General features: G+C 42.6%; 1 protein-coding gene across 1 annotated transcript; it reads right to left on the reverse strand.

Annotated features, from left to right (window-relative positions):
* Window positions 1-663: 663 nt before the first annotated feature.
* Window positions 664-2,561, reverse strand: LOC129783184 (HAUS augmin-like complex subunit 6). The gene is made up of 4 exons (XM_055793036.1): window positions 2,357-2,561; window positions 2,182-2,233; window positions 1,799-1,981; window positions 664-808 (listed from the first exon to the last, which is right to left on the reverse strand). Exons 1-4 carry the CDS (start codon window positions 2,446-2,448, stop codon window positions 701-703), a joined length of 435 nt encoding a protein of 144 aa, XP_055649011.1. The 5' UTR covers window positions 2,449-2,561; the 3' UTR covers window positions 664-700.
* Window positions 2,562-11,427: the final 8,866 nt, after the last annotated feature.

Consider the following 11,427-nt stretch of genomic DNA (forward strand, 5'->3'; position numbering starts at 1 on the left):
TGTTGACACAGGATCCTGTTGCTCTGTTTTCACCCTATAACATATAAGCACGGAAAATGAAATAACACATCTGTTAGTGGAGAAAACAATGCTGCATGAAGATGGAAAGTATTACGTGTTCCACTTATCCTGTGAAATCTTTGCTATGCATCAGTTTGTGCCTGCACTAAGAACTAACTGAAATTCACAACCTAAAAAGCAGCTGCTAGGTAGTCTTCATGTTTCTTACAGTGGAACTATACTAAAATACATATACACAATCAGATACACACTTAAAGTTCCCCTAAGCCAGTTTCAGCTAAAAGTTTCAAAATCCCAGAACTGACTAACATAACAAGAAAAAAACCCCATAAAGGCAGATCACCTAGCAAACAAAGTCCCCAGGAACAAAGCCAAAAATATTAATGAAACAAGGACAAAAAGCTGAAGTTACATAGAGAAGAATCTCAGTTAAACGTTACACAGACAATCAAGACAACTGTATTTCCCCGAGTGAAAGGAAAAATATTGAACCAACATGTTCTCAGTATAAATTATATTATTTCAGAAAAGACTCAAAGGTAGAAAGACATGATCATTAGACTAAAGAACAGGGAACCACCGAAAATTTCCAGACAATTACCTGTTCGCTTCCAAATTCTGTAGTACTTCATTGCAGAGCATAATACTGTTCTCAGTGACCTGAAGCAGCTGATTTAATTCACACTGACAATGTTCCATCTCTCAGTGCCCTCAGGGCTTCATTTAATAACTTAATGACTGTTAAGAAATTCAGGTTTTCAGCTTCATATATATTTCCTGTGCAATGCTTGAAGTACAGCTGTGGATAACTGGCTAGCTGAAAAGGGTCACATAGACATAGTCCAGCTGGCTGAACAAAAATGCACATCGCTCTCAGCCTATCTGAAGTAAAGCAAAATACACTGTCTTTGGCTGTCCTTGTTACACAATAACAGGAAGATTTTGGTGGGAAAAGAATGTTGCAGGTGGGAACAGAAAACTACAGAAGAGAAACAAGGGGCGGGCTTGGTATTTAGGCAACTAACCAATAATGAGCTTAACTTTTGTAATATGTATGAGCTAATTATAAGAAGGCATAAAAGGTGACTGTAAGGGACAATAAACGAAGTCTGCTGATCACTCATATTGAGTGACTGTGTCTTCCCTCCGTCGCAACATACAGCAAGCAAGAAAAAAAAAGAATGAGCGAACAGCATCAACATCAGAAAGTTAAGTCTTCTGTAGTCAGAGCAGGGATACCAAGTTCCACTTTGTAATTTTGATTCAGTCCCTGATTGCTTCATTTTTAAAAAAATGCACTGTACATTTAAGCCTCAGGTTTGTTTTCTAGAATCAGCTGTTTGAAAGGAGCCTGTAAAGCAATATGAACTAAGAAAACTTCAACCAATGAGGTATTCTGTTTAACCAGTGTTCCAAAAGATGTGGCCAGCCTAAACAGCACCATGTACTACACACTGGAAATAAAAGCCCATTAGTTAAAGCAATAGTTAAACTAATCAACCTAGCTTTAATGTCTAAAAAACAAAAAATCAAATACTGAGACAAACCTAATGATGCAGTTATTGAACTTAAGAGGTTAATGGCTGAAACATAACCAATGCCAAAAGGCACCATAATCATAACAAACTTTTACATACACATCACGTATTTTATCCATCCTTAAGCAATCATCTCTTATCATCTGTGAAGTTTTCTTTTCTTAAAGGTATCTAATTACACCCCTGGGGACTAAAAAAAAAAAAAATACAGTTTAACAAGAAGGACAAAAATTACTTACTTGGTATCCATCACTCTTGACTCTGTCACACAACAGCCCAGGAACACTAAAAACAACATTAGCTCCATCTAAAACGCACTGACCAGCACAATCTTCAAGTACATCAAGTATAGAATCCACTTCTTCCTTTTCTTTTTTCAGAGATGCAAGCATTTCTATTACAAGTGTCCACATACTGCGGACCTTAATAGGCAAGGAGGAAAAAAACGTTACATTAAAATGTTTACCATAATACTTATCATTAGTATCAAAACTGCACAAAAGCAGATGAAGGGTCTAGCATAATCAGACGTAGACAAGTGGAAATAACAATCTAAGAATAAATGTTGCAGAAATGTAAGAAGAAATACAGTATGTTGCCACAGGAGAAGAAAAATGCTCACCTTCTTTATTTTCTCAGTTCTATCAGTTTTGTTTTGGTCATGTTGTTCTGTCCTATAAGCACACGTAAAACAGAAGTTCAAGTGGTCTACAACAAAACTATAGTTCATATTTCATAAAACTGAATAAGAAATCAATCTTATATATGCTAACTTAGTTACAAGGAAAAACACTTACTTGCAAGACTGCATCTTCAGGGCTGCATATTCAGACTCTATCCGGTTTATTTCTTTAATTAAAATTCTAGGAAAAATGTTAACAGATACCATAGATTTTTACAAAATCCAAGTTTCTACTCTGCTATTCTCAGAATTCCTTAAAATCACTAAACAATCACGCTCATTCTTTCAAAATCTGTGTACTGAGGTAGGTTTGGAACAATGGGAAAAAAAACCAAACCAAACAAACCAAAGCAAACAAAAAAACCACACACACACACCACACACACAGAGAAAAAAAATGGGGGGAAAAAAAAACCCAGGAAAAACTCAAAACCAACCTAAAACTTATTTTCCTTGACTTCATTCACCATGACTTTGTGCAGAAAGACAGACAGGAAAGCTGTGAAGATACTTGCAAATTAAGCAATCAAGCTGTCACTTACTCTATTGCATAGGAAGAGCTTTTATTAGACCCAAGAACAACAGTGTACTAGAAACGTACATTATCAATACAAACCTCCAAATATATTCAGCAATTGTACAGTACCCAAATCCCTCAGTTTCAAAAAATCAGAGAACAGACTACTGGGGTACAAGCAGCTGGACCACCAAAGGTCTTCTGCCAAAGCCACAGTGCTCTTATTAAATTTTTAAGCATGTAAAACCACAGTGGGCTGATTTTCAGAAACACTGGGTGCCTGAATCATGCTGAATTCTAAAGGATCTTCAGAGTTCTGATGCCTTGTTGAGAATGAAAAAAATACACAGAACTGTTTTTTAAAGGGAACCACTCACGAGGTAAGCAAGAGCAGTAACAGTTCTGAAGCAGGGTAAGAGGAGATTCAGAATTAGAAATCACAGATGCTTAGGATACTTCAACCTCTGGAAATTATATTGTTGAGCCTTCCACTGAAAGCAAAGCCTTCAGTTAAGTTACTCGTGGTCCTCTCAAGCCAAGTCTTGAATGTCTGCAGCAAGGGAGATTCCACCACTTTTCTGGGCAACCTATTCCAGTGTTCAATTGTTCTCACAAGAGATTTTTTGTTTTTAATCCAGATGGAGTTTTCCCTTAAGCACCTTGGGCCTGTTGCCTCTTGTCCTGTCACCATACATCTTTACGAAGACAGTACCTCCATCTTCTCTACAACCACTTTTTAGATACTGGAACATTGTGATTAAATCCCCTGAGCTCTGTCTTCCTCAGGCTAAAAACCCCCAGTTTCTACAGCTTTTACCCATACGTGTCAAGTTCTCCAACTCTGTGATCATTGTGGTCCTCTTCCAGAACCTCTGCTATCTTTCAATCTCTCTTCTCAACTGGGAGAACCAAAACTGAATACAGCATTCCAGGTGTGGCCTTAGAATTGTCAGGTAGAGTGAAATACACCTCTTGATCTGCTGGCTGTGCTCATTTTCATACAGCTTAGGAAACTGTTGATCTTCTTGTCTACCAGGGCACACTGCTGACCCGTGACCCCAGCCAATCTCCCGCAAGCCTGGGCTGCTGTTGGGATTATTCCATCCCAGGTGCAAGACTTTACGCTAATCTTTGTTAAACCTCACACAATTCCTGTTGGGCAAGTCTTCAAGCCCAGCAAGGTCTCTCTGTGTAATGGCTCCCCATTCTAGTATACCTACCTTTCCTCACAGTTTGGCATCATTTGGAAGCTTGGTGGGTTTGCGTTCAATTCCATCATCTATATTCCTTATGAAGACATGGAATAGTATAGACCCAGTATCAACCCCAGAGGAAACCCACTTATGATCTGCCACCAGTTAAGACTTCAAGGCATTACAAACCTTTCAGCTCACCCCTTTAGCTAGGTTTCTATCTTTCCAAAGATGACAGAGCAGTTCTGAAATGATGCCAGGTAAGTTAAGTATCTCTGCATCCTTGGATGCATCCCCTTAGGTAGCAAAGGTTTCTGTATGTGAAGTTTGGACACATGAACCTCTGCTTTACCCTCTATCAGTGGTTTGTTGCTTCTTTCACTGTTGCTTCTTGGCACAGAGACCGGGCTACTGACCTCATCTGTGAAGACTGAGGGAAAGAAGGATTGGGTATTTCAGCCTGTGACACTTGTAACTTAACTTACCATTTCGGTCAGAAGCAGCCCTAAATCCTCTATGAACTTCCACTTCCTAATAACATACCTATGGAAGACTTTTTTCAGGCTCTTGGAGCTTTAGCTAAACTTTGACCTTCATAACTACACCACTGCACCCCTGAAAAATATTTCTCTGTTTATGTCTGGGAGTCAACCTCCTCCTCCATATTAAATATGCTGCTGCTTTGGTTTCCGAGCTTTATCACTAGCTAACTGTTTTAACCAGGTTGGTTTCTTTTTCCACTTAAGGCAATGGACCACACTTGAGCTTCAGCAAGGATTTCTGAATATACCCTAGCACTTCTGCTAGGGTATATTCAGCCCTTCTGCTTTCCACAAGGTACCTCCTAGCAGTTTCCAGGACAAGTGGAAATTTGTTCTTTTAAGTCCAGTGCCATTATTCTTCCACTTGACTTTCTCATGCTCCTTAGGATCTTAAATACTACAGCCTTGATTGCAGTGACCATAAGGCTCCTGTTGGCAACTACATCTCTGGAAAAGTTTCTCTTACCTGTAAGCAGCAAATTCAAAAGAGCACCACTCCTACTCAGCACACCCACTGATTGCATTACAAAGCCATCCTCAATACCAGGGTAAACTGAAGCCCTCCTGTCCTGGTTTCAGCTGGGCTAGTTAATCTTCTTCTTAGTATCTGTGGTTTGGATTTGGTGTGGTGAGAACAATGTTGATAACACACTGATGTTTTTAGCTGTTGCTAAGTCATGTTTATACCAAGACAAAGACTTCTCAGTTTCTCAGGCTCTGCCAGTGAGAGGGCTGGATGGGTACAAGAAATGGAGAGGGGACACTGCCAGGACAGCTGACCTGAACTAGCCAAGGGCATATTCCATACCCTAAAAGGTCATGCTGAGTATATAAACTGGGGGGAGTTGGTCAGGGCCAGACAAGCACTGCTGAGGGACTGGCTGGGCATTAGTCAGCAGCTAATGTGTAATGGCCAGCAAAAGTGTTGTGCATCACTTGGCTTTGTCCTTTTGGATTTTGTTCCTCTCTCGCCTTCTCTACTTTTCATTGCAAATGTTGTTATAATTCTTACTATTGTATTTCATTTTATTATTAAATTGTTCTTAACCCACGAGTTTTACCTTTTTCTCCAATACTCCTCCCGATCCCAACAGAGGAGTGGGGAAGTGAGTGAGCAGCTGCATGGTTCTTAGTTGCCAGCTGGTGTTAAACAACTTTGTGGTTGGTGCTCAACATGGGGCACGAAGGGTTGAGATAACGACACATTTGACTAGTGTGTTAAAACAAATTTCTCGTAAGTATCTATATTTGTTGAATAATCACTCACCACAGTGTTGATTTCTTTGCTCTAGAAGTTGCTGCCCATGATCTCAGGGTTGTGTTATGTACTTTACTTGCAGAATGTGGTCCCTGTTGTGCTGTTTATTGTCCTTGGAGCCTGGAAAAAAATTATCATTGTGTTGTACTATATAGCGCGGGGTTCTGATACAACAGGACTTGCTGGTTATGAAATTTGGTCTGTGTACTCAGTTACCATCCCCTCTGTACTTTGGGACTCATCCAGTGGGAACTATTATTAGTAATTACACCTTTTGCCTTGTCTCCCGTGGAGGAGAGAGACACCCTTCCACATCTTGCCCTTCCCGCCACGTTAATTACAGTAGCTTTGAGAACACTGAAAATTTTTAATATTCTTGGGATGCTGAAACCAGCATGACCCTATTGCTAGGAATGCTGAATGTGTTCCTGGTCTTAGGTTAAACAACTATTAAGAATACCACACAGAGATCTGTTGTCAAGTTGGATAGTTATGAGTGGAAAGGCGTGTGGGACATTATGGGCAAGTACCTAGGACAGTGGGCATCTCCAGTGTTTCAGAACTTCACCCCTGAACAAGTGCAGAATCGGGGAAAACTAACAAAATATTTGGAAGTATGTTGTCACCCTGGCAGTTCCAGAGAGGCACAAAATACTGCAACATGCTGGGACCTAGCCCATGCCTACCAAGTCCTGTTGAATGCTATTCAGCACCCTCAAAGGCAACAGAAAGTCTCTGGATCTGACGGTAAAGTGACAGGCACTGCAGCTACTCGAACCCCCACGGCAGACACTGCAGCTGAACCAGAGAACCAACCCATGCTGCTATCAGTTGCCCCTATATACAAGAAGAAATGGACAGAAAAGTCAGCTTGTTTAGTAAAGGAGGACAAAGCAGGGCCATCACAGGAACAGGAGGAAGAGGCAGAACAAGAGGTAACCATTTGATCTCTATCCCTGAATGAGTTGCAGGATATACAGAAAGATTTTAGCCATGATCCAGGTGAGCAAGTTATCACCTGGCTGCTTCAATGCGGGGATAATGGGTCTAATAGTTTGGAATTAGAGGGTAGGGAAGCCAAGTAGCTGAGGTCACTTTCTAGAGAAGGGGGCATTGACAAGGCAATTGGAAGAGGGACACAAGTCCTCAGCCTCTGGAGTGTCAAGTGTGAAGGTATCTCTTCAAGGAGGACATTACATGTTGCCCAGGCAAGTGGACTGCAATAGCGAGGTATCCAGTACCTGAGGGAGTCAGCCATGAAAGAGATAATTTATTATGACCAGGACAATGCGCAGTTACCCACAGACCCCAACGAAGTCCCATGCACACAACCCATGGGCGGAAATTTGTATGGAGCACACCATCACCATATGCCAACTCATTGGCAGTAATAAGCTGGAAAGATGAAGCACCACTGACAACAAATGAAGCGGCTCACCAGCTCTGGGAATATGAAGGGAACATCTCGACCTCCCTTGTCTCAGCTATCCAGGAACTGGTCTAGCAACTCAAAAAGGATCAATCCTACTCCCCACCTGTACAGATCCACACCTCAGCTACTAATAGTAAGTGCCCTTCTGCTTGAAAGGGAGAACATAGGAAGTACACACCACAGAGTACGCTGTGGTTTTCCCTGTGGGACCACGGACAGGACATGAGGAAGTGGAATGGAAAACTCACCTCAACCCCGAAGGCATGGGTACATGAATTGCAAGGAAAAATCACAAATAAGGGTTCTTGCAGGAAGGTTGCTGCTCCAGTCTCCAGTGGGCAGTTTCCCACAGAGTGGAAGAACTGATCTTACTCCTGATCATAGGGAAAGGAATTCTAATCCACTTTTACAAGTAAGTGGAGAATCCTGTGACCAAGACTAGAGGGGCCCTGCCTCCAGCCAGGTGGACGGAACAACCAGGTTTACCGGATGTGGCTCTGATGGCATAGCACATCAGGCCCACAGGAGCATAAGGCTCTAGTAGATACCAGTGCACAGTGTACCCTAATGCCATCAAGCTATGAAGAGGCAGAATCCATTACTGTTTCTGGAATGACAGGGGATCCCAACAGCTAATTGTATTAGAGGCTGAAACAAGCCCAGCTGGGAGTGAGGGCAAAAGTACTCCACTGTGACTGGCCCAGAGGCTCTGTGCATCCTTGGCAGAGACTATCTCAGTAGAGGGTATTTCAAGGACCCAGAAGGGTACCAGTGGGCTTTATGTATAGCTGCCTTGGAGATGGAGGAAACTAAGCAGCTGTCTACCTTGCCTGGTCTCTTGGAGGACCCTTCTGTTGTGGGGTTGCTGAAAGTCAAAGAACAACAGTGCCAATCACTACCACAATTGTGCAATATTGCACCAACCAAGACTCCTTGATCCCCATTCATAAGCTGATTCACCGACTGGAGAGCCAAGGAGGCATCAGCAGGACCCGGCTCACCCTTTAATAGCCCCATATGGCCAATGCAGAAGTCTAATGGAAAGTGGACGCTAACAGTAGGCTATTGTGGCCTGAATGAAGTCACGACACCGAGTACTGCTCTGCCAGACATGCTATAACTTCAATACGAACTGAAGTCAAAGGCAGCCAAGTTGTATGCCACCACTGACTGATAACAAAAATGCTTTTTTCTCAGTCCCTTTGGCTACAGAGTACAGGCCACAGTTCACTTTCAGCTGGAGGGGCATCTTAATACACCTGGAACTGACTACCCCAGGAGTGGAAACACAGCCCCGCCATCTGCCATGAACGGATCCAAGCTGCACTGAAACAGCGTGAAGCTCCCTAACACCTGCAATATACTGAAGACATCATCATATCGGGTAATAGAGCTGAAGAAGTTTTTGAGAAAGGGAAGAAAATAGTCCAAATCCTTCTAAAAGTTGGCTCTGCCATAAAACAAAGTAAGGTCAAGGTACCCGCACAGGAGATCCAGTTTTGGGGAATAAAATGGCAAGATGGACATCATGACATCCCAATGGATGTGATCAACAAAATAAAAGCAATGTCTCCACCAACTAATAAGAAACACAAGCTTTCTTAGGCGTGGTGGGTTTTTGCAGAACGCACATTCCAAATTACAGTACAATAATAAGCACTCTTTATCATGTGACCCGGAAGAAGAATGATTTTAACCGGGCCCTGAGCAACAACAAGCCTTTGAACAAATTAAACAGGAGACTGTGCTGGCCTGGACGTTCAAAGGGAGAGTCTGCTCTACACATCACACAACTGATGTTACGTCAAGCGGGTCATACTGATCACACAAGCTCAAACAGAAAATCCCTGTCATTCAGGAATCTTGGAAGTGATCATGGACTGGCCAGAAAGCAAAGATTTCAGAATATCACCAGAGGAAGAGGTGATGTGCTAAAGAGGTCCCATCATATAACAAATTGCCAGAAAATGAGAAGCAGTATGCCTAGTTTACTGATGAGTCCTGCCATGTTGTAGGAAAACATCAGAGGAAGGGAGCTGCTATGGAGCCCTCTACAACAAACTGCTGAAGGAGAAGGTGAATTGAATCAGTTTGTAGAGGTTAGACATTGCTGAACAAGAAAGGTGGCCAATACTTCTGAATAGCGAATGCTGTACCACTTATCTAAAGGATGACGCACCTATGTTTAGTTAAAGTCGGGAGATGTCCAAGCACTCTTATTGCAACATGATGGATGCACAGACTGCTAAGTCCTTGGGTTGGTTATCTTTAGAAGGGACATTTGGTCTTAGATTCCTGTTGTACATGCAATGTGGCGAAGATGGAGACTTTAAACATGGCCGCTAAGGAATAGAGTCTGCGCAGAGACAACTCCTCAAGGACATTGTCCAGGCACAAGATATATTAATGTTGTTAACTTGAAGATATACTAGGTCCTTGAATGGAATGTGCTAATTGTCCAGGTGTGAGATATGTTAATGAGTTCCTGGAAAGTTAACGAATAGACATGAGTGACTTGTATAAAGAGGGGGCTGAACGGTTCCCTCGGGGTGCATGAATTTGGTAGTGATCCCCCATGCACCCAGCGCTGCCGAATAAAGATAACCTCCGCTCGCCTGAATATTGCTGACTGATTCTTCAAATCGCTTCACCTGTTAGACTGACTCATGGATGGTGGCAGATGCCCTGTGAGGGTGGTTGCAGTAATGTAGGCAGAGCAACTGGCAGCACAAAGGTAAACCCATCTGGGCTGCTGCATTGTGGCAAGATACCGCTGCCGGGGTGGAGAGCCTGGTTGTGAAGGTACACCAAATAGATGCTCACACGCCCAAGAGTCAGGCCACTGAAGAGCATCAAAACAACCAGCAGGTAGACCAGGCTGCTAAGACTGAAGTAGCTTAGGTAGATCTGGATTGGCAACATAAAGGTGAATTATTTACAGCTCAGTGGGCCCATGATACTTGGAGCCATCAAGGAAAAGATCTGACATATAGATGGGCTTGGGATCAAGGGGTGGACTTGACCCATGGACAGGACCACAAAGGTTACCTGCAGGAGGGGGCCTGGAAATCAGGACCATAAGTAACAAACAGTTAGCTGAAAGTAATGTGCTTGAGCTTGTAGGCCACAAACCCTGGGAGGACAAGGAATGTGAATAGATAACAATCAACAGGATGAGTTGCAGCGAATGAAGAGACGGGACGCAGCTTGATGCAAGCAAATGTCAATTTATTGTTCAGAAGCACGAGTTTTATACACTTTCAGAAGCTGCACATTTTAAACTAATTGGTTCTTGAAGCTAAAGCCTTGCATACTAGGCAATCCCTGATTGGTGGTTAACTACCAGCAATTAACCGCAAGGTGTTACCTTTCCTTGGCGCCATCCCTCTCCCACTCCCCTGTGCTCTGTAAACATGTCTCATCATGTTAATTGTTGTCTAGACAAGCTCGAGCACATTCCCCTCAGCTAACTGATTGCCAGGCGTGGTCCTAGTTTCCAGCCCGCTCCTGCATCTCCCCCTTCCTGTTGCACAAAAGAACCCCTGAAATTGAGCAAAAACAAGGCACAAGTAATAGAACAAATAAAAAACCAACTAAGACATATTATCAATGTCAAAATAACCCACTGTCTTTGTTCCGTACAATTTTACAATTTCCCCTTTTTGTTTTTGAACAGCTAGTACCAGGTTTGCCATGTTCTGCAGGGCCCTTGCAAACATGACAGCAACCAAGGCAATAGCAAACAAACAATACTGCCAATTGAGTGAATGGATGCCAAAAAAAGGCTGAAATTTTCTCAGATTTTGATAACATGTTGCTGCAATGGGGCGCCTAAAATCCACGCAGCACATACCATCAAAATCCTCACAGCTATGTCCCTGAACCAATAACAAAAGCCGTGGCAATTTTGACTCACATTCTGAACTGCCTACCAAACAAGGTGATTTAACTCTTTAATGCTTTCCCTGCTGTTACTCTGGATAAGAGAAGAACCGCTGCGACACGTTCCCATCATAGCCTCCTACTACATTAGCATCTACAGAAAGACAATTATCGACATTCAAAGTGTAAACAATATCAGCTTCTTTTGGATTAACATTATACATAGGTGGAAGGGCACACCAAACAAGAACTGGTTCAGTCAAAAAGTTCGAAACATAGCATGCCTTCTCTGAACATACCTCTGGGGTCATTCCCTCTCTTTTTTATGCAAAGAGAAACACTTTTACCATAACAGAGAAGCC

Source organism: Falco peregrinus, chromosome W (assembly GCF_023634155.1).
Source record: "Falco peregrinus isolate bFalPer1 chromosome W, bFalPer1.pri, whole genome shotgun sequence".
Lineage (NCBI taxonomy): Eukaryota > Metazoa > Chordata > Aves > Falconiformes > Falconidae > Falco > Falco peregrinus.